The sequence below is a fragment of the Danio rerio genome, chromosome 6 (assembly GCF_052040795.2).
Source record: "Danio rerio strain M-AB ecotype USA chromosome 6, GRCz13ab, whole genome shotgun sequence".
Lineage (NCBI taxonomy): Eukaryota > Metazoa > Chordata > Actinopteri > Cypriniformes > Danionidae > Danio > Danio rerio.
This window is the reverse complement of record NC_141026.1, coordinates 16,342,750-16,367,500: the sequence shown is the minus strand read 5'-3', so window position 1 is coordinate 16,367,500 and position 24,751 is coordinate 16,342,750. Positions and strand designations below refer to the sequence as shown.

Here is a 24,751-nt window from a genome sequence, read left to right as displayed (position 1 = left end):
GTTTATGACGCAGATCCAGGTCAACATCAGCTCTTTTTTTGGCATCAACACGTCTGTTTCAAGCAATATTCTTCTTCCATTTTGCTTCTTTGGCAAATGTGTCTGTAGGCACGAGTTATACGTTATCGTCACGCAAAGTTAAGTATGTCTTGCAGTAAAACAAGTGGCCGAGCACAGCTAACGTGCCTTTTTTTTATTTCAAAAACGCGAGGCGCACCTCACTGCCTTTATGTTGACAAGGAAAAAAGAGAAGAAGCACGGTCCTCTTATGAAACGACGGAATCACCTGGGTATCGATTATGCAAAAGTGTTGCTGTCTGTGTTGTTACAATTGTAATATTTAATACTATTGTGATATTCAAGATTTGTACATTCATACAGCTCTGGATGACTTAAAACAGCGATTAGACCTTCAGAGCGGCATTAATGCGTCCTGAAGTAAAGCGAAACGGCTATAAACTCCAGCAAGATAGAGTGATTTATATACAAAGTCATACTTTATTTATAAATAAAGTAGCCTATAACTATAGAAACTGTGTTCATCTTAACTGAAAGCTTCTGCGTGTTTGCTGGCCTCACGCATCGCACACCTGTCAGTCAGTCAGCACGTAACGCCAAAGGATTAAACAGACAGCGCTCAGCACTATACGGTTACAAAAATGTTTGCGCTGTTATAATCCACTTACCTTTTAATACGTTTTGATGCGTTTATAATCCGCTATTAAAAAAAACAACAACAATAACTGAATGTTTTGAATGGGTATGTAGCCGAGGCGGGATGCATTTTGTTCCCCGCCATGGAAGAATGAATGTAACGGAAACCAAGCTCTTTAAAAGTTCTCTGTAGTTGTCTTGACAACACAAATTGCTGCTCTGGGATGAGCCGCGTGCAAAAGATGCCCCTATTAATGCAAAGGCGCATTCAATCGGCCCTTATGCAGCCAAACTAAAAATATAGAAAATAATCATTTTAATCGTTTAACTGATAGCATTAATCGGTCACAAACGCACCCTTTCGGTTAATTGTTAATCGATTATTTTGAGCATCCCTATAATCTATTCATCCATTTTACATACTTAAATTGTTTAGGTAACACTTTGTTACATCATACGGAGGCCTGGAAGAGATGTGATGGTAGGGGAAAAAATAGATGGAAGAAAAAAAAAACTGAGAGGGAGAAAAAAAAACAGTGATGGGAAAAAATATATATATATATATATTTTATAATATTTTTTTTTTTTTTTTTTTTAAGTTTTTGCGTTCCCTCACAAAGATGTTTAGCGTTATCTCTCAAAGGTGTTTTTCCACAAACACTTCCTGTTCACTTCATGCTTGTCAACCCTCCTGTTTTTTTGCCAGGATTCTCCTGTATTTTACCATTCTATCCCACTTTCATCCTATCATAAAGTATTTTCCCATATTTCTCGTGTAATTTTAATCTTGAAAGCATGTTGAAATTAATGTAAAAATGTCTGCATTTTTATTTATTCCATTAAAGCTGTGCATCGCTCTTCATATGCAACCTAGGGACCCAGGGAATGCATGTATACGGATGGGCTCCGAATGATAAACTGATTCCAGATCAGCTTCTGTACACGCCATTTGAAGTGACACGTCTGTTATCAAACAAGTGAAGAACAACAAATGAATCTCTCCTTTTGTTTTATTTGGTTTTATATAGTTTGATTACAGAGGTGTCACTGTAAGAATGCAGATCTATAATGAAAGCATTCCATTACTTTAATAACTGTTTATGCTCATTTAAGAAAAAAAATTAGTTGTGTTTAAAATAAAACACACAGGACGGACATGTTTACATATTATTTGTCTGTTTTAACACACATCCAAATCCCAAAGTGTCCTGCACTTTACCTCCTCTTTAAATGGCTTGACCAATATGGCCAATGATCTGTATGTCAGCTTCATCTGAGTCTCTCTATATCACTGACTGCTGTTTATCTGATGTAACACAAGAGAAGCAGACATGCATTCATTTGCATTTCAAGCAACAGGCTACAAAAAACAGCAACATTGTACTCAGACACCAAAATGGACAGATTCTGAAGGCTATAACAAATAATCTGATGGGTATTTTGAGCTGAAACTTTACAGACACATCCTGGAGACACCGAAGGCTTATCTTAGATCTTTTAAAAGGGGTAAAATAGATGTTCTTTAACAAGCACATAGTTTGTTTACTTATAAATATAAGGCAGCAGGTTTACTCTCTTTTTTTAAGGTAAAGTCAACAAATAGCTTTTTTTAACGCTTTAAAAATTTGAGTATTTGGGTAAATGCTGTTTAAAATCCTTCATGTTAATAAACTTATTAACATTACATATGGAATCTTATTTATAAAGTGACCAAATATTTAGTATGTTTTACACTTGTTTTCCCATTTCTACAGTGGTTCCTGCATCCTGATTATGACCTGTTTACTCCATACATAACTCACAGAAAGGCCTTCCCGGAGCAGCCCTTTTATATTCTGCATCCTTCTTTTATCTGGAAACTTTGGGATATCGTGCAGAGCATCACAGAGGAGAACATTCAACCGAACCCCCCTTCCTCCGGATTTATAGGTGAGTCACTTCGTCGATCACATTTGCAAAACAAACCGCTCAATCTACCCTCTTTTTTTGATCCTCGCGTGGAGGGAAATTGTTGTGCCACATGTTGCGACCGTAATTTTCGAGAGATTTGCCATGCTGTGCAGTTGACGCACATATCTGACCTTAATTTAAGCAGGATCAAATATTTCTCAGCTTCTGCTTTACGTCTTTAGCATATCTGCTGACTTACAAATGATAATCACGTCTGTTTGTGTTCGCCGTCCCTCTTGAATTAAATTCCGACTGACTGCAGGATGTGTGTGTGCAAATGTTGAAATTAGTTACTAGGTAACATCACTTTGATAGATGCCTGTTCAGGTGCATGAAATGATTATTTCAATCAGGAAAGCAGCTCGTGTGGAAACGGCACACTCCATCAAATTGGTAGAGAATTCTTACCTTGCCGTAGGCCAGTGACTGTACTGGCAGGAACAGTGCCCATGGCTGCATAGAGCAACACGCACACACTTTCTTGTTGTGTCCTTTGCAAGTTCATTTCATATTTTAAAGGTGCACTAAAGCTCCGTTCTGCACAGGGACTTTTAATTTTCAGTGCTCGATACCCTTCTTGTGAACTGTCATTCCATTATACAATCACAGTGTTTAAGATCTGGATTCTTTCAATTCAATTATCTTCACTGTGTGATTGAGACATGATATAAAGTGGGTCTCAGACAAGAAACACTGCATTAAATTCCATTGTTTCAACACTTAGGGCTTTATTCTGCCAATCTAAAAAGCAAAAGTCTAAAGCGCATAGTGGAAAAGAATTACGGGCATGTCCCAATCCACTTTTGCTATTTTAAGGATTAAAAATACGGTTGGCGCCGCAGTACATGGTCTAACAGGGTTTTGCTTATTTTCTTAATGAGTTATGGGTGTGTTTTGAGCATAACGTACATTAAGTCAATCTCATCTCCATTCCCTTAACTTACATAGTCCATGGCGGACTATGTAAGTGGAAAAACTGAACGCTTCTCTAGCGGGAAAACAGTTAAACAGACCATCTGCAACGCAAGGATATAGAATATAGAGAGTTTCCTCCATTCAACCTCTTTAACTTCTCTTTACTTTACTTTTACTCATTACTTTACTCCTTTTCTTTCATGGATAAGGAAAGGTTGGAAATCCACTCTGCTGAAGACATCCATTAGCCTACATCAGTGGTTCTCAAACTTTTTTCACCAAGTACCACCTTAGAAAAAAATTGTCTCTCCAAGTACCACCTTACGACGCTATTTTTTTAACTAGTATTAAAAAATAGCGTCGTAGGCCTAATTAAGCAGCTAGAGGTGTGCACAGTTTAAAAACGATGCAGATTAATTCCTATTATTAAGAACATGTATTATTATTAGTCACTTTAAACATTTGAAATAGTCTAAACATTAACTGTGCTTGCAGATAAAAAAAAAAACCTTTTAGTTAATGTGCTATTAAAAGTTCATAAAAAAAATGGTGCTGTTCTTAAAAAGTAAAAAGAAAACTGCTGTACTGAAATCTAAAGTATTCATTGTAGCCTATTCATCAAAAGCTGGAGATGTTGCTTGGACCTTATAAATATAGGCTATATGTCACATTCCTACACTTTCAGACAAATCTTGAAATATATGTTATGTACATATGACAGGGTTCATACAGGCACAGCCTAATGAAAATCAATTCCAGCACCTATTTTTTTTTTTCAAGACTGACATGTATTGAAGACCTGAAAAGTATTCTCAGCAACCCATAAAACATTGCATAGGAATAGATACAAATAAAAAACATAAAAAAATAATATTTATTAATCATAAGTTAATAATATAATAAACCTGCACTAAATGCTTGTGAAATCTTTTTTGTACTCAAGTAAAAATACTATTACACTGCTAAAATAACACAAATTTTAGTAAATAATATTAATATTAGGTAAAAGTACAAAGTACTCTTTTAAAAAGTACTAGTTGGTTACTATTGAAAAAAAAAATCTGATTTTCATTATGAAATCACTTTTTTATGTGGAAACCTGATTGAATGGTTTAATTGCTTAAATCCCAAAGCTACATGTATAGGCAATTGCACTAACAAAGAAAGTATGGTCGATTTTTCCTTTCATGACAATTAATCTTTTTCAATAGCACTGGTAAAACTACCAAATAATCTTTAAGGCCATAGAGACACCTTTTGCCCATTTTTTTTAAAAACGATATTTACAAGCTTTGAAAGGTTTAATTGAAGTATATGGTAAAAAGATTTAAATTTAGCCTTTTATTTACATATTTTACACAATTTTTCTTTACAATATGGCAAATTTGTTTCTTAAAAAGCTGTACATCACATGTAGATTTTATTTTACATTTAACCTAATCTAAAATAGAAACTTTAAAAAAAAATACAAGTACACTGTCAGTAAAAAAAATTAATAAAACAAATGACTTCATTTTACTTAAGGTATTTGAAATATGACGACACTACATTTATCAAAGCAGTGCTTTAAGAGCCTTATTGTTAATTTTGATAAATAAACAATAAGTAACAACGTATTGCTTTGACCTGTAATGCTTTAAGACAGATCAGAATACAGCTAAATGTATAAATCACACAAATACCTCATCCAGAAACATTTCCGGCATAATTATTTTGTCGTAAATAAAAAAAATAAAAAAAATACACCTTTGCTAAAAGTAAGTTTCACTTCACAACACAGCCAAATAAGAAGACCATTAGCATTGTCATCGATCATGTATCAATCTATTTCAATCTATATCAATCTAACTTTGAATACTTTTGACTAAATTTAGTCAAGGAACAAAGATAAATAATGTCTACTTTAATGGTGGAAAGATCGCGATTGTATTCAATCTGAGCACACAGGCGATCCTGAGAGGACTTGCAGTTCTGCAAGACAGAAAGCATTTGTCCCGCCCTTACGTTTCACGCAACTAGACAAGGTCGACTGTGATTGGCTACTTTTCATGTCAGTCAAATCACGCTTCAGAATCAATTCTTAAACTTCGGAAAATTATTTATAGCAGCTTATGACACAATGCTCTAAAATAAACATTCTAAGCACAGCGTTGTGATCGTACGCTTCACAAAACAGCCAATGCTGATTACATCGATGTTATATTACGCTTTAAAGGATTAAAAGTGTTAATTGTTTCTTTCATTATTCAGCGGTTCCTCTGCGTACCACTAGGAGGAAACCACAGTTTGAGAACCACTGGCCTACATAATTAATTTTGTTTAAGCGCAAAGATTTGTTTCAGAACTATTTCTAAATTCAGTTTTTGTTCCCAGCAAGCGAAAAAATTTGCAAAAATAACGAAGTGTGGTCAAAAAACTTATAGTGATATCCAAGCATACATCCTATGCCCCATATGGTCCAAAACCAGACAGGCGGACAAATCTAAACTTGTGTTTATTAAAACAAATATAAATAGAATAAGTCATAATATAATAAATAATGCTGCTAATAATAATAAAATTATACAAATGCAAATGATCATAAATTAAATGAAAAAAAAAACCTGACACAAAGAAGGCCTGGAGGCAGTGATTTTTATATTTATGTAGAAAGTATATTTTTTTGTAACATTTTAATCCTTTAATTGTTTTCATATGTAAAGATTAGGGATGTCAAAATTAGCGCGTTAACGCACGTGATTAATTTTGAATATTTAATGCGTAAAAAAAAAAAAACGCAAATAACGCAATTGCAGGTTTTTTATTTTTTATTTCCTGTTGTGGCCGACGTGTGTAGGGCAGTAGAATAGTGAGTGAACCCCCTGGTCTTCACTTCATATCAGCTACACCAACCCTCTCCCTCATGGTCCTCGCTTTCAGCAGCAAAAAGGTCACTTTCTATTTCATTTTCGGGTTGAGGGTGGTGTGATTGCCGTTTGCCTAGAGCACCAGTTCGGCTTGCTCTGGCCCTGCGTGTGTTTAACGTGCAAAGAAATTTGAATACGACCAAGTACGCGCTTTTAGAGAAAAAATTTCAGTATAAAACAATAATGTCGCATCACCAGGCTATCCTACGTTTCCTCCAGAGTTTCATTCAATTTCAGGTGTTTCATTTTTAATCTTTAGACTTTAACTGCAGTTCAGCAGTTCACTGTCATTCAGCATATTTTCATTCAGGATGTTTTAATGGAATTTGATACTGCATGGAAAACGAAAGAAAAACCTCCGCATTTCAGGACTTTAAGGTAATCAAAAATCGCTGCTTACATGGTAGACTCAGAATTATCTTAATCATAAACCAGAGTGTTGGTGTCCATGTAAATGTACTCGGTGAAAATGGCTGAAGTCGCAAGCTGTCAAAGACAGCACATTCCTCTGCCCTTAAGCTGCGTCCATGAGACCTCACATTTCACTTTGCTGTGTCAGAATCCTTGCTTGTAAAATACAGCCAGACTTTAGAGCGCGTAGTTTAAGCAAATTTGATGAACGCGATCGTGCGCGTTGATGAATCTGAAGGGATCCTTTGCTCACTGGGTCTGCTGTACTGCGCGCGCTGTGTGTGTGTGCGCGTGCGTGCGTGCGTGTGTGGGTGTGTATTTGTGTGCGCGTGTGTAGTCCACTTAGAATCCAATTTGGAAATCATTTTTATTTGTTATTGGCATTGATTGTTTTGAAATTCAAATGGCATTTAATGCCTGTGCTTTTATTTCTGTAATAAATATATGGCGTTTTGTGATTAATCATGATTAATTACGTTTCGTGATTAATCATGATTAATTACAAAAAAAGTGTGATTAATTCTTTTTAATCACTTGACAGCTCTAGTAAAGATATTTGTCTATTGCTCTACAGTATGTGTGTATTAGGCAATTTCTAAGTTTTTGGACCTGCATAGATGCATAACTAATTCGGTTTGTGCATCTAGCCAGACCAGCTTTTTGTTGGTCAGTGGCGCAGTCTATTCCAGTTTCTCAAAATAGCAACGTGCCAAAACTGCAACTTAACACACCTCCTTTTTAGACCAGAACACTTATGAGTCCACAAAATGGTGCAAATGGATTTGCTATTTAAACACCGAGGCGTAAAACTTGAAAATCACTGTTGCGCTGGTCTGGAAACAGCAACAAATAACGCCATAAACGTCTTGCGTCTTAATCCGCCAAGTGTATGATAAAGACACATGCTTTTAAAATTTGTTTTACCACAGTATTTTACCAAGCGCTTGACAGACATTTGAGTTTAACTCTTGTTTTATGCTTGAACAGCATGAACAGATTACATTTGAATCAATTTACATTCATGGCACGGTGGTTCAGTGATTCATGGCACGGTGACACTGTAGCCTCACAGGTTTGAGTCCCGAATAGAACAGTTGGCATTTCTGTGTGGAGTTTGCATGTTCTCCCTGTGTGGAAACCAGAGCACCCAGAGGCAACCCACACAAACAAAGTCCAAAGACATGCTAAATAGAATATGAGTGTGTGTAAATGTGAGAGTGTATGGGTGTTTCCTAGTACTGGGTTGTGGCAGGAAGGGCATCTGCTGTGAAAAACATGGTAAAATAGTTGCCGGTTCATTCTGCTGTGGCACCCCTGATAAATCAAAGACTAAGCTGGAATCTGGAGGATTCGCGAAAACAAAACTGCAAAAACATGTAGCTCCTGGAATGTATTTGGCTCTCTCTAGAAATGTATACAGGGGTACACAATCCGAATGAGCCTGGGTTGCATGTTTGTTTTGGTGCTTTCAAATATTCAAATCATTTGATCAGCGCAGCTTTAACAAAAGAAACCACAAAAGAAGAAGCTGTTATGCTTTAATACAGCCTCATGTCACAGACTCACTTTTATCTTAAGGGAATACAATTAAAGGGTGCTTCTTCAGCCCTATTTTTGTGAGCCAATCTCAGCTGGATCCCTTGACAAATGTCCAATAATAAATCAAAAACAAAGGAGATCTAATACTGTACCTTCAGGTCTAGGTTTGTCTTTTGGTCATATAAACACTGGACATGTTTATAGCTGATTTGTTCTTTTTCCATGAAATGGAATGTGTGCAGAGGATGATGGATGATGGGGGGAAACATTTAATCCGTTCTCCAAAACACTCAGACTAAAGAGAGCACAATATAGCAGTAATATCTGTCGTAATTGTGGAGTTTTTCCCAAACTGCTTTTTTGAGCTTGAAATAGCACTAGGATTAGCAAAGAACACATCTTTCATATTTGGTTGAATTATTCTTTTAATATAGTTACCAAGTTTGGAGATGCCTGTCTGAAGCACTGCTGTGACTAATGGTTCCCCTGTCGCTATGCTTGATCTCCATCAGTTAATGGCGAGATTAGGAAGACTGTGTACAGAAAGAATACAAAGCAGTCATGGGTGAACAGTTTTTTCCAGACCTGGCCTTAAAATGATTGGGAACTTACATACAACATGAGTGCAAGCACATTCATAAGCGATGGAGAAACACGCGACCTAAACATCCATTTTAACAACAATTCACTAGTGACTGTATGCACTTTTCATGGCCGTTAACATTTATCTTGACAAGTCACATATAAACACAGACGGAGGTGGTGCATGTCAGGTCAGAGAACAGTTTGTCTTCACATAGATGAGATAGAGATCACTTTGCTACAGTTCTGTTTTCAGCTTTTGATCGGTAGGCACTCCACAACACTACACAGATGACTTCTGTCGGGTCATCATTTGGGAAAGGCGAAGCTTTGTGGACTGGTTTAGCCAGAGACAGGGGTGCTGCAATCGTTTTGGAGATCAATGGAAGGGGGTGCGTTGTCAGCCACTGGGTTGCTGTAAGGCCTTCGATTAAGCTGGATGCCTGTAGTTCTTGAAGGCATTGATGACTGTCCGTTCTCTAGAGAGCTATGTTTGCAGTGAATCAAGATGAGGAAACATCTGTAAAACTGAACAAGACACTGTAAATTAGCGATCATAATTCTGAGACGCATCATGCAGAGCTATCTTTTGCTTTGAATCAATAGTTTGGAGTGCATTTTATAATAGGCACAGGGCTTTGTTACATCATTACTCTTTCAAAACATTTTGAAAATTGAATGGTTCTCAATTCAGGTGATCTGAGTAATACCATGAATCCTACATGAATCATGGCTTCATTCAGATCGCCCTCTAGTGGTAAATCCCTGAATTTATAAGGGAATACAGCTTTTTAAATTGTCTAATTTTAAATCAACCCAGGCTCATTGGAAATACGTGCCCATGAATACAACCCCTTTCCCTAAATGCAAAAGGGGGTTGTAAGTGGTCAGTGGTGCCACCCCATAGGGTTGGGTTTTACACACATAATGCAGTCATACGCACACTACCGGTCAAAAGCATGGGGTCTGTACAATTTTTAAATGTTTTAAAAAAAGCTTAACCTGCTCACAAAGACTGGTTGCACTATAAAATAACTGTTCATAAGTAGTTTATACTTTAATAATTTTTTTGGTGATTTTAAAGCTAATTTTTAGCTTCATTACTCCAGTCTTCAGAGTCACATGAACTTTTAGAAATCATTCTATTATTAATTATTATTTCATAGTGCAATGACATTTCACAATTATACCATACGTACTGTGTATGCAGTCTTGGTGGAGCTTATTTTAAAAACATTAAAGATCATACTGACCTAAATGTTTCACTGCTTGTGTGTGTGTGTGTGTGTGTGTGTGTGTGTGTGTGTGTGTGTGTGTGTGTGTGTGTGTGTGTGTGTGTGTGTGTGTGTGTGTGTGTGTGTGTGTGTGTGCATAAACATACAGTTGAAGTCAGAATTATTATTCCCCCTTTTTTTTTTCTTTTTAAATATTTTTCAAATGAACTTTAACAGAGCAAGATGATTTTCACAGTATGTCTGATACTATTTTTTCTTATGGAGAAAGTCTTATTTGTTTTATTTTAGCTAGAATTAAGTATTTAAAAAAAAAACTTTTAAGGTTAATATTTTTAGCTATATGTTTTTCCATAGTCTACAGGACAAACCAATGTTATACAATAACTTGCTTAATTACCCTAACCTGCCTAGTTAACCTAATAAACCTAGTAAAGCCTTTAAATGTCAGTTAAAGCTGTACAGAAGTGTCTTTAAAAATATCTAGTCAAATATTATTTACTGTCATCACGGCGAGGATAAAATAAATCAGATATTAGAAATTAGTTATTAAAAATATTATGTATAGAAATGTGTTGAAAAAAAATCTGCTCTCCGTTAAACAGAAATTGGGGAAAAAACCTGCATATATACACAGTTGAAGTCAGAATTGTTATCACCCCTGTTTATTTGTTTCCCCAATTTCCCCCAATGTCACTGAAAAGAGCTATAGAAACTGCCGTTTACATTCAGACCCATGTGCACGTCATGTGACCACCTCTTCACAGCATCAGTAGTTTGCCCAGGGATGCCAATTAAATTCAATCTGGTCCACACAACCGTCCCTGTGCCATGACCTGAGCTGCTCCGAACAACATGAGACGCACACCATCCTGCTTCTCAAATCATGCCTGCTGGCTTTCTGTTTGTCAATACACTCTGATCACTTTGTTGCCTTGCCAACCTGTAGATGTGCTCACATGACGAGCAACCCATCTTTGGTGATTGGCTGTCCCAGAGGTGATTCTTGTTTTTTTTTTTAATTTTTTATTATTTGTGAGAATCATTTTAATAATAATAATTAAAATGATAATAAATAATAATTATTTAAAAATAATAATAAAAATAAGATAACACTTTATAATAACTGCACACTTTGAATCATTTATGAAAGGATCATTTTTTGAGATGTTGACAGTCATATATGTGTCCCACACTGCTAAAAACACTATTAGGACACAAATATTTCACTAAAAAGTAAAAACTGTTTTTTGTGCTATTTCAAGCTAATTCGTTCTTCTGGTTTATATTTTGAAGCTACGTCATGACGATTAGATCATTGTGTAAGTTCCAGCGTGGAGACTGGATGTCTGTACCAGCTTGTACAATGTGACGTCTTTGAGTTTTCGGCATTAACTCATGAGAAAGACTTGATTCGAAACAATAAGCAGGCTATCTTGTGTATGATGTGCAACTTCATCAATATGCATGATAGCTTCAAAGACCGTTTTTATCTGTTACAGTGTTCAGAGAGACGACACGTTGTGTTGCCAACTGTAATTCAAACAAGTAGTAGAAGAATTGTTTGAAGACAAGGGCTATCAGTGTATATATGTGCCACAATGAATTTTTGTTTCCATTTTCCATGATGGGGGAGGACCCACATTTGTGTACTGCAGTGGTCTGCTAACACGCGACAAAATATATTTGTAAGGAACATTCTTTTTTTACCCGAGAGCTTTTCGCATCTGGAATTGGTGAAATTCATTCATTCATTCATTCATTCATTCATTCATTCATTCATTTTCTTTTAGCTTTGTCCCTTTATTAGTCTGGGGTAATTGCCACAGTGGGAATGTTTTACGTAGCGGATGCCCTTCCAGCTGCAACCCATCTCTGGAAAACATCCATACACACTCATTCTCATTCATACAAAACGGACAATTTAGCTTACCCAATTCACCTGTGGCGCCTGTCTTTGGACTTGTGGGGGAAACCGGAGCACCCGGAGGAAAAAGAACATGCAAATTCCACACAGAAATGCCAACTGACCCGGCTGAGGCTCGAACCAGCGACCTTCTTGCTGTGAAGCGACATTACTACCTACTGCGCCACCGCATCGCCCCTTTGCCACTTCTTTTCTTTTAAAAAAAGATGTGGTTCCAGTTGGTGTTATTTACCCTGTCTCTACAGATTTGGTAAGCGCGTGATCAGTGTTCTTTATTTATGTTTATTCATATGGCAAAGTTAGTTTGTATCATCAGCTGTACTCTTATCAGTTTTTAAAGGCATACCTTAGTCAAAATGATGTAGTTACTAAGTTTACAGTATGTTAATATCACTACAATATTATGAATTCCCTTCCTTCTTTCGCCACTCTACACTTCCACCTATCAAACTAGAGGTGTTCATTCTTAAGTGGGGGCTCTTTAAGCATTAGCGAATACTTAATTAATAATTAGTAAAGCATTAACTTTTCATTAGTAGACATTAGTAAGTGTTTAAAGCCCCTTGCACACAGTGATACCGGTAGATATCTGCAAAATTTCCGGAACGACTTAACAGGTAAGTTTAAACTGAAGCAAGGAGGTTATGGATTTTTTCCAGAAACGAGCATTCACACATCCATTCCAAAATACCTTTAAATTCAGACATCATTAACCAGAAATGAGCTTTAAATGACTGCGCTTGTATTTGTAAATATTTGACTACATTACAAACTCTGTGGATGGATCAGTATTGTGAACAACTTAGATGAAATCATATAGAGAAACACTTTCGCATGTCGAGATGTACATGATATGTGTGTGTGCTGGCGCTAACTGGCTGCTTAATGTGCATACGCACCAGAGCTTGAAGGTAAACAAACAGTGGTTTATCCTAAGCATTTTAGCGATATTTTTAACCGTTGGCATTAAGAAGGGACATAAAAACGTGATCTGACTAACATCTAGCAGCTAAATGTGTCTGGAAAAATATTCACAGGCTTTTATTCTCATAAACTGCCCGGACTTGAATGTTTCTAAATGTTCAGATTGGCTAAAGTAGAAGTCTTAAGTCAAGAACGCGCTCTTTCCAACAATCTTCCTTCTGCGTTCACACAGCACCGCATTCCGTTACAACAATGTTACAACATCTCTTTCCGGAAAATAGCCGGAACGAATTTACTGGTATTTTTAAAAAGGGCCTGTTAACACAAATTGCCAGTAATTTTTCTGGAAAGGTCTGTATGTGTGAAAGGGGCTAATGTCTATTAATGTAGAGTTAATGCTTTACAAATGATCAATTAGCTATTTTGTAATGTTTAAGAAATGATTTATAGTGTACAGTTATTATAAAGTGTTATATACTGTATGATAAGAAAAAGCGGATGGCTAATTAGGAGCAATTGATTCCTGAATATTCCAGTGTCATTACTCTAAAAAAAAAATAAATCATTACATTTGTAAAGATTTTTTTTTTTTTTAAAGTACAAACTCTATATAATATGCCCTAATCTTCGCTAATTGAGAGAGAGAGAGAGAGAGAGAGAGACACTTGATTTATGTGTAAATGTATATTGTAGAAATAACCCCCCCCCCCCCCCCCAAAACATTTCATAGAGAGACAACAATGCTAAGGGCTAGATTATCGGAGTGTGACTGGACGACAAAGGCTTTGATGTGTGTTTGTGTCCTGCATGTGTGATCTCTGTGTATTATTTCTGATCTTGAGTGATGTCAGACTGTGTATATTGGCGGCCTGCGGTCAGATAACAGCATCTTGATGGAAAACAAAAATATAGTTCTTCAGAGGTGGCCAACAATAAACACACAGAGCTGACAGAATGCACTGTGAACTAACAGCTTATCGGATTTAACCACAAATCTTTTATTTACTCATACAAATCTGTATGACTTTATTTCTTCAGTCAATGTGCAGTACTTGTCCTTTTTTTTCTGTGAAGGAGCCTGGAGCTTTGGATTTCAAAGTCTTTAGAGCTACTATATGATGAATGTATTGTATAGGATTAAGATTTATTTGTTTATATCTTTGTATTATATCTTTACCCTTTGTGTATTACTTCGCCCACATACAGCCAGTAATAAGCAGACACTACAGTTTGACAAATATTACTGCAGTTAGACAACAAAATATACTTTTAGGGCTTTTTAGTTGAGAATGTAGTTGTTTAGATTGCAACTATGCAGTTTATTTGCAAGAATAGTGCCTATTTTAAAATATTCACTATTTCTGAGAGCTCGTTGGCTATAGTTGACATTTTCTATCCTAAAGATGGAGACAGAACCGCATAATAAGCCCTTATGCTTAGAAAATATAACACTAATTTCTAACTATAGCAAATCAAATCAATATTAAACTGGTAAGCACACCTGCCAACCAGAGATGTATAAAGTACTAGAGACCCATACTTAAGTAAAAGTACAAGTGCTCTATCAAAAAGTGACTTGAGTAGAAGTAGAATGGCTCTTTAAGCACCATACTTAAGTGGAAGTACTAAAGTATTCAACATTTTTAGTACTTAAGTATTGCAAGTAGTTTATTTCAAAATTTACTACTCAAGTACTGAAAGTAAAAGTACAAGTATTGTGTAATGTAGTTATTAAAGAAGGCAGTCAAAAGACATCTTGTTTTGTTTATTTTAAATATCTTTGGGGCACTTGATTAAGCAGAATGAAAAGAAACATGGCTTACGATACTGTTTTTTTCTGTAAATAATTTCTATGGTACAAGAGCTCATATCGTCAGGCTCTTTTACCAGAAAATCACTTCACTGATGAGATAATTCAGCATGTTCATTCATACTCTCTCTCTCTCTCTCTCTATTTTACACAGACACACACACACACACACACACACACACACACACACACACACCTAAATGTACACTCTCACACATTCATACACTCTCACACACAGTTCTCACTCTATCTCTCTCTCTCTCTCTCACGCACACACACACACACACACAAACACACACACACACACACACACACACACACACACACACACACACACACACACACACTTTTGTGAATTGTGGGGACATTACATAGGTTACAATTGTTTTTATACTCTACAAACTATACTTTTGAATGCTTTAACCCCAAATCCAATCTCTAAACCCAACCCTTACAGGAAATTATGTGTAGTTTTACTTTCTGAAAATAAAAAAATATTTAGTGTGATTGAATTTTATACATAATGTCCACATAATTCACCATCTCCTCCTAACATCTGTGTAATACCGATGTTGTTATACATATACATGGGCGCACACACACACAAACATGAAAATACACTCTTTTACACTCTCATACACTCTCTCTCTTTCTCTCTTACACACACACAGACGCACACACAGGTACAATCACACTGTTTCTCTCTTACATGCATTACTCACTCACACACACTCACACTTTGGGAGTTTTGAAGTTTGATTGGTTAATACCACAATAAACAGGAGTTATGTCTTCTGGAAGCACTCATGAAACTAAACTAAACAGGCAAACTAAATCCTGTTGCACTAAATCACTTGATTTTGATTTTATTGTTAAAAAAACAAAAAAACAAAAAAAAAAAACAGGAAAGTGTGTATAGTACTGTGTTAAAAGAAAATCTAAAATACTTTATGGCTTATGGCTATGGTTTAGTATTAATTTTTTAAAATTTTGATTATGTTTTTAATTAAATTGGTCTTGCACTTCATATGTTCTGTAGTATATGTATTAATTCTGGTACTTTTACCATAAACCAACATCTTAACCAGTTGGTAGAGGCTGATATTTTAGAAATTATGGGATGTGTTGAGAAAAAAATGCATTGACTGTGTTAAATAGCGACATTATGAGTTAAGAAATGCAATACAAAATATATATTGCTTTTGTCTTGGTGTGACAGTTATAGGGTTATTTTTAATACAATTTTGTTCTTTAATACAGCAGTCAGATATATGAACTGTACTCTTAATTTGACCTGCTTAAAGAAAGCACTCTTTCTGAATGTATCAAACAAAACTCATGCACAGAAGACAGCATGAGCATTTACAGCTTATAAACTCATGTCAATATAATACCGCCTGCTTTTTGAGTGCTGACAGGCGAGGTCTTATGATGATTGGTTATTATCTTCATCTGCTCAACAGAAAGGGCTTTAGAAAAGAAGTGCTGTTCACCCATGGCGGGAAGAATACGCGGTTATCACAGGTAATAGACACAGTGGAGAAAACTTGAACATCAGGCACGCTCGCGTCTGGATGGATCGACAGCTTTAACAGCCAAGAAAAGAGGGAAAGTTACCATACAAACAGGCCAGCGATTCAAATGTCCAAAGTGAGAAAGAGAGAGGCAGAGGTGAAGTTTTACAACATTTCTCCCTAATATTAAATTAGCGGCTCGTGTGCCGCCTTCACTCGCGCCTCCGTCCTCCGCCATAGTATTGCGACATCGCGCATAGGAGATAAATGACGTCATCACGTAATCACCGGTTGTGACCTATTACTGAACTGATATCGATCATTTTGACACCCCTAGTAACGAGTAACGATGCAGCACATAAAAAATCTATCGGAGTAAAAGTATTAAACTCATGGAAAATATGTACTTAAGTAAAAGTGGAAGTAGGAGAAAAAAATAATACTCCAGTAAAGTACAGATACTGCCTTTTAGTACTTAAGTACAGTAGTGAAGTAGTTCTACTTCGTTACTATACATCTCTGCTGCCAACACTTCCGTTTTTCATGGGAGTATCCCATATTTTAGACCTGTCTCCCGCAAACATCCCCTTTTTATTTCTTTCAAAAAATAAATCTCCTGTAATTGCACCCACCCCCTCTTTGGTACAGTCTGTAAAGTGAACACCCCCGGGTTGCCAACTTTGGTACAGTACCCGATCGAAGCGGCTGCCCAAAACCTGCTGCATCCTGTTCTCAACCTCACCCCCGAACACCCCCACCCCCCGGTCTCCCGGGTTTTCAGAGACATGTTGGCAGGTTAGATGATCTCGCTCTTTTTTTATGTTGTAGTGCTGTATTTATACCGATTTGCTTGCATGTGTGTTGTGTTGGCAGATTGAAATAAGCAAAGTCTGCACGTGTTTAGTGTTTTTCCTAATCGCAAACACAACAGCAGTCTGGTAACATTAGTAGATTTGTTGTTATTTTCGTGGTTATTTATTGTGAAATCCCGATTGCAACAGAGAAATACTGTAGACTGTAAAACTGTAAGAACATTTCTCTGTAGATGGATGGCATTTCATGTCACGTTCAGCCTCATAATCTTAAAGTGTAAGCAAAATCAGCAGTTTTGTCATCACTTTTAACAGAGTCATTCAAACACTAGCTCTAAAGTGACGTTGGTGAATTAGTAAAGGCTTCTGCTGTTTTGACGTCAGCTGCAGATGTGAATGAATGGCAGAATAAAGTAGTTCCTAATATAAAAAGTGTTTTTAGACTCTCCTTGTTTGATTTTCTTATTTATATACAGGGTTGTGATGTTGAACTGTTGTATGAACGAAATATCACACACGCAATATCACCTACTGCCTCGTGCCAACGCACGCCTCCCACCAGTGCTGATATACAGCCATATTGCACTGCTACTTAATATATATATATATATATATTAATGACGAGGTCCGAAAAGACATTAATAACATTAACATCTGTCCTAACCATATAGGGTTCTGCCCTGCTCAGATCTTGTGTGCTGGATTGTGTGTGCTGAAAAGTGTAGGTCTGCAGCTGGATATTATTAGGCCAGGGGTTTGACCTGTATGCTCTTTAATGCTGATGCCATTGGCCAGATCAAGCCAATCCTCCTTCAGTCATCGTCACTATTGCTCACGTTACAAAAACAATTGCTGGACATGACAGCAGCACGGTGATATTAAATACGACCCGAGCAGACACTGAAAAGTATTAATTTAACACATTTGTGACCAATAATGGGTTTTATTTCTGTATTAGTGATTGCAATTGTGAACAAACCGTTCTTTTTAGCCAAATTATCTAAATGAACCGGTTGAACTAATTTACCAAATCAAACTGAATCATTTGAAACGATTCATGTCTGTAGTAAAGTTAAGCACTTATCCATAAACAACTTACTTTTTACATGCCTGATGCCCACATCTGACTCTAAATAAACCAATATAAAAAAAATAATTAAACTAGCGAAGAAAAATCCAAAACTGTTATAACCTTGTTATTCATTGTTAGTCCATTATAACTCCTGTGATTTATTTTTTTTTTCTCTCCCAGAATTTTTTGTTAATTAAAAAATCCAAAAGAATATGTTTTATTTTTTTTGTAACATTATACATGTCTTTAATTTTACTTTTGATCAATTTAATGACATTGCTGAATAAAAGTTATTATTATTTTAAATTTTGACATTATTTTCTTTACCCTAAATGACTGAATAGCAGGTTAGATGATTTTAACAAAATTAACTAAATAAAAACAACAGTTTTCTAAATAATACCAACAAAAGTATCTTGAGAATCAAATTAGCATAATAGAGTGACTAATTAATGTTAAAAACAGTTAAAAAAAAACATAGTTTTAATGTGTTTTCCAATAAATAAATTTAGCACAAGAGATTTTTTTCAAAAACAAGTAAGCAGTAGACCAATATAACTGACTTGGCCATCCGACCAATCAGGAGTGTGTTTTCAACATCCACTGTTTGCAAACAGCATCACAAATGTACAGCTCACAACTCTCGAACTGTGATCAGTAGAATATTTTCCTTCTAAAATGAAAAATACTTAAATAGATCATGAACATGGCTAAAATAAGCAAGCTATGTTAGATCAGTATCTTTATCTATATCTTTCATAAAATACAATTACACATTTCATTCTGTGTTTTACTTTAAAGGTGCCATATAGTGCACTGATTCAGTTGCTTTCTGACATCTATATAGTATATTAGGGGTGTCAAAATTAATTGTTTCTTCGGTGCACCGCAATGCAGATGGGGCTAATTGGATATCGGTTCAGTAATAGATCATAACCGGTTATGGCGTATTGACGTCATTTATCTCTCATGTGCAATGTCGCAGTAGAATACTATGGCGAAGGAGGCAAAGGCGAGTAAATAAAATGCTCCTACTACTTAAATGTAGATAATTATGCATAGTTCAACTGCTTTTGAGTTTGCTGGAAAGTCTTTCGTTGAGACTGAAAAAGTCACAGCACACAAGCCGCTCTTTCACTAGTAGGAAGAGATGCTGTAAAAATCCATCTCTGCCTCTCTCTCTCACACACTTTGGAAATATGATCCGCTGCACTGGCCTGTTCGTGAGGTAACTTTTCCTCTCCTCTTGGCTGTTGAAGCGATACTTGTGGATCCAAACACTAGCGTTCCTGAGTTGCGAGTTTTCTTCACCGCATCTATAACGAATTACCTGTGATAACCGTGTATTATGCACATATAGACTGTAACCGCAGCTGTTCTTCCCGCGTCACTCATTGGTGAACAGCGCTTTCATTTCTAAAGACAAGCGCAGCCCTATCTGTTGAGTGGGTGAAGACAATGACCAGACATAGGGGTGTAAGACAGTACTCAAAAAGGAAGCAGGATAATATCTACATTAGTTAATTTGCTATAAATGCTCATGCTGTCTTCTGTGCATGTATTGGAGTTGTGTTTGATACATTCAAAAAAAAGTGTTTTCTTCGAGCAGGTCAAATTAAAGGTACAATTCATATATCTTACTGCTTGTATTAAAAGACAATATTGTATTACAAATAATATATAATTAATAATATCTTTATAGATTTTAATAAAAAAAAAAAATCTTGTGTTCAGAAGAAAAAAAATCTAATTAGGTATGGAAAGCATCGTCAATGCACCGAGATATCGAATTGAACCAATAATCGTAACTGAACCATGAGACCATTGTAGGTTCACACCTCTAGTAGATATGAGGTTTCATGCAAGTTAAAGAATTCTCCAGAAATTATTTTATATGCTTGATTATTACACCAGCAAATACCCCTAGAATCAGATGCTTGGCATAAACCATACAAGTAAAAGTCCCACATACACAGTAAAGTTAAAAAAAAGTTAGATAAACTTAAAAACAATGGGCAAGGATCATTGTTGTAATCTCACTAGAAAACATTTTGACCAATCAAACGCAGCTTGCAGCATGCATATTAATCTTTCCCTATGCAATACAAATTTAGTTTTGTTTTGATTGGACTGTTTTAACCTGGGATTTTAAACTAACGGAATTTACTTAAGAAAGAGGATACATTGCTATTTGAGGCAGATGGTATGCTATCATGATATGGCACCTTCAAAGTGCTTTCCTCTAGAGATGTGCTCTAGTTTCTCTGCAAATCCCAGGAGTTTTTTGCATGCATGTAAACCTACACTGTAAAATGCTGTTTTGAGAGTCTATTATTAGTAACATTTAATAAATTATATTATATAGCATAATATATTATAATATCTAGCTACATGCATAGTGGTTGGACCAATCCAATCACATTATTAGATTTTACATGGTTGTAATTTCGAATGAACTTGTGAATTGTATGAAAATCTTGAGCACCACTGTAAAATATTTGCCTTGAATCTACTTTCGAAAGACTTGTATGGGCTTCTTGCTAGTTATTCTTAATGTCATCTGTGTGTGTTTATTTGACAGGTATAATCCTGATGATGAACCTTTGTGAGAAGATCCATGTGTATGAGTACATTCCTTCTATGAGACAAACCGATCTGTGCCATTACCATGAGCTGCAATATGACATGGCGTGCACATTTGGGGCGTACCACCCTCTGCTTTACGAGAAACTGCTTGTCAAGCGCATGAGCACAGCTTCAGAAGAGGACCTCAGGAAAAAGGGAAAGGTCACACTGCCAGGATTCAGTAAGATCAAGTGTCTGCTGTGATTTGCAGACTCCAGCACATCTAGACTTACATGTCTTCAAATACAGTTCAATCAGAAGAAACCCCATGCCATCTACTAGGGGTTTTTATGTATATTACTTGTAGCAGTCTAAGAGTAGACTTTATAACGAGGAGAATAATAAACAGCACTCTTCAAAGACTATGTTTTAGAGATTGTACATACAAAACCAGAGTGTACAGGAAAAATTCAAGGTTAAGTCTAACTCAGCAACTACATTGCTGGAATTATCAAACAGTGAATTGTACATATAAAGATCCATTTACATTTCCTGAGTGAATTGAAATTCTAGTTTTCATTTAAGTATAAGACCAGAAAAACAGTAGTCAGAGAGGACTGAATTACAGGGTTTAATTTCCCAAACGTTGCAATTTAAAAAAATAAATAAATCTCTGTCATTAACAATAATGCTGCTCATATTTTGTCTAAATCTAAAAGGATATTAAGATTTTTTTTTTTCATTGTTAGTGTTAAGCGTGGTAACCTACAGTATAAACAACCCATGCTCATTCTGATTACGTACCCCTATATACATTTCTGGAGAGCGCCAAATACACCCCAAAAGTTTAAGGTGTGTTCGACTTATGTGGTTCGATTAAAATCTCTCTTAAAACGGTGCATGCGGGTTGGAAATTTTGTGCGACTTAACGTTGCACTGACGCCACGTGACTGTCACATGTGGCATCAAAAGTACCACGACAGTGCTCCGCGATCAATGATTGATTGATGACTAAATTGATATTACACAATTGGCTGAGTTTACCGCATGACAACAATCACAGGTGTTTCGGGTTCATTATAGGACATCTTCTGTCTTACAAATTTCCAAACATTAAATTAAAGTGAATTGATCTCGCCATGTGATGTTATCATGCAGCAAACTACGAGTCTCGAGGTGTCCAACCTGACTGCCTCATTTTCAGCTCTGCCCCCGCCTGTGCTCGGCTAATCTCGTTGATTGTCATCTGCCGCCGTGGTTCAAGACGAACGCACCTTTTGTTTTCTCAAATTCACCAGATGCCACTGTGTTCGCTTATTGAGATCTCAAATTTCTCTTGTGAGCTCCATTTTCGCCTGCTGTTCTCGCATAAATACACCAGAGGCCACTGTTGACTGACTCACTGACTGACCAACCGACTGATTCCGCCAACCCTCTTCCTTCCCTAACCCAACCGGGGGAAAAAAAACATTGACCAGGCTTCACTCACTTCCGTAAACCCAACCGACAGTGTTTTCAAAAGCAATCTAAAGAAAGAAAAGCCCTTTTACCACATTCTCACCCAGTTGTTTACATATATCTTTTATTTTTGTTTTACCTGCCTTCTGGAACCATTCTTTGCTGGACTCAAACCCTATCGTTACAGTCCACTCTGCTCTGCATCTCAAATCCTCTGACTTACACGCTAAGCAACAAGACTAACTGGTAACAGTGGAAAAGCCATCTACACGGAGGTAAGCAGTCAGCTGGTATGTGTGAAATGAAACTGCGTCATATCGCCTCATAGCGTTTGTTTCTCTGGCTACATAATTTGTGATTTCCAGAAATGTATATAAGACTAAGTTTTCAGAATGAACCTATGTTGAGTATAAAATGAGTTGACCATTCTGAGTAAACTTTGATAAAAACGGACGGTTGACATCCGTTAGATGACCCTTATAGGTAAAACTTTTATTATAAAATAAAGTCAAGATAATTGATTTTCAGCGCAGTAGGTAGTGCTGTAGCCTCACAGCAAGAAGGTTGCTGGTTCGAGCCTCTGCTGGGTCAGTTGGCATTTCTTTTTGGATTTTGCATTTTCTCCCCATGTTCGCATGGGTTTCCTCCAGGTGCTTCGGGTTCCCCCACAAGTCCAAAGACATGAGGTACAGGTGAATTGGGTAAGCTAAAAATTTTCAGTAGTGTATGTGTGTGAATGAGTGTGTATGGATGTTTCCCAGTTATGGGTTGCAGCTGGAAGAGCATCCGCTGCGGAAAACAGATGCTGGATACGTTGGCGGTTCATTCTGCTGTGTTGAACCCAGATTAATAAAGAGACTAAGACGAAAAGAAAATGAATGAATAATTGAATTTCCATTGCAGATCAATGATCAGTATCCTTTTTAAATGTTTTGTAATTTAATTAAAATTTTTTAAATGTGAACTATTGCTGACATCTCTCTGAATGTTTAACACTGATCTTTGAGTTGTGTATTTCTAAAACAGCTAATATATTCTGACAAAGTGTTGTTTCAAGCTGTATCAAGAATTATTATGCTGTTGTTGTGTAAAGAACTTTAGGAAAGGGTTTAGTGTTATTTATACATTTGATTACATACATTTATTACAATCAGTACAGTACTTGAAATTGTTCCTTGTAAAAGCTGGTTATTTTTAATTATGGATCTAGATTTATACTTTGTAAAGACAATGAAATCAAATGGAATGTTTTGAAGAAGTTTAGTTGCATATGGTTGTTTGTCTCAGTGTATGTCATGAGTATGAAAGCTTGTTTTTGCCATGGAAAAAATTTATAAAAACCCACACAATTCTGATCGTCACAAGTTTTATGAGAGAAATTCAGAATTTGGAGTGTATATTTCTTACTCTTTGTGTTGTTTTTACTCAGAATAGATAGATTTAAAAGTGCAATTGTGTTATATTGTATTGTAAAGTTTTAAAATTAAATGTAAAAGTTTAATTCTGAGAAGAAAAAAATCTCACAATTGTGGTGAAAAATAGCAAATTACATTATGAACAAAGAATGTATTACACTATTTAAAATTCCAAGACAAATAATTGTGATAATAATAAAAATGCACAATTACCTCTTATATTAATTAATTAATTTACTTAATAATTTTGTGTCAGAAACAAGCCACCTTTTAATTCCTCATGATTCAGTGCTCATTAAAAAGTTGCAAATGTCTCACCTGTTTGTTCATGAGGATGTAAATGAGAGGATTGATGACTGTGCTGCTTTTGGCAAGGAGGGATGGCACCACGCTTGCAATGGGTGTGATGATTCCTGGGCGTCCGAACGTGGCCATCATTGCAACAACTCCATAAGGCATCCAGCACAAAAGGTAGCACACCACTGTAGTGATGACCATAAATAAAATGTGGTACTCTCTCCGTCTTGCTGCTGTCTTCCTAATGCGGCCTACCTGTGGAAAAAAAAAAAAAACAATAGACTATATGTTGTTGTTTGTAGATGATTCAGAAATAGACTTTTATACAAATGCTTCATGAAGTGGTTTATGATAAAAAGTGGAAAGAAGCACTCATTGCGTACATGAATACATTGTATTGATGTTTCTAAAACTGATGAAGTGAATGTGAACACATTTAATAAAGTGCATTCTATTGAACCAGATTTATCATGTCATAGGTCTTCTTTATTATAGTGTAACAAAAACAACAATTATATTAACTGTAAAAGACATAAGTATGGCAAAAACTGTTAAAATGGTAAGTTTGTTTTTTCCATATACGTTTGGTGTCATATGGCATTAAAAACCATCAAACTGCCATTTTTTAATGAGTGAGTTTTTCATGAGTTGCAGTTTTACATTTTGCTGTGAAAAAAGCACATTGTAATTTTCTAAATTTCATGTGGCATTCCTTTATTCATTTAAATAATTTTGTTTCTTCATTTTTGTGCTTTTTACCATAAGGCA

The 24,751-nt window shown here is 36.1% G+C and overlaps 2 protein-coding genes across 5 annotated transcripts in view; one reads left to right on the top strand and one right to left on the bottom strand.

Annotated features, from left to right (window-relative positions):
* st6gal2b (ST6 beta-galactosamide alpha-2,6-sialyltranferase 2b) overlaps window positions 1-21,502 on the top strand; it is a 57,993-nt gene extending 36,491 nt beyond the window's left edge. For 3 of the 4 annotated variants that reach the window (XM_087256203.1, XM_087256202.1, XM_087256204.1), the window contains exons 5-6: window positions 2,409-2,583; window positions 20,830-21,502. In XM_087256203.1, coding sequence (XP_087112329.1) covers window positions 2,409-2,583; window positions 20,830-21,077 — 423 coding nt within the window. In that variant the 3' untranslated portion in view covers window positions 21,078-21,502. 4 annotated transcript variants of the gene reach the window in all.
* Window positions 9,300-24,751, bottom strand: part of tmtops2a (teleost multiple tissue opsin 2a) — a 74,054-nt gene continuing 58,602 nt past the window's right edge. The window contains 2 exon segments of the mRNA NM_001281505.1: window positions 9,300-9,485; window positions 24,005-24,238. Coding sequence (NP_001268434.1) covers window positions 9,300-9,485; window positions 24,005-24,238 — 420 coding nt within the window.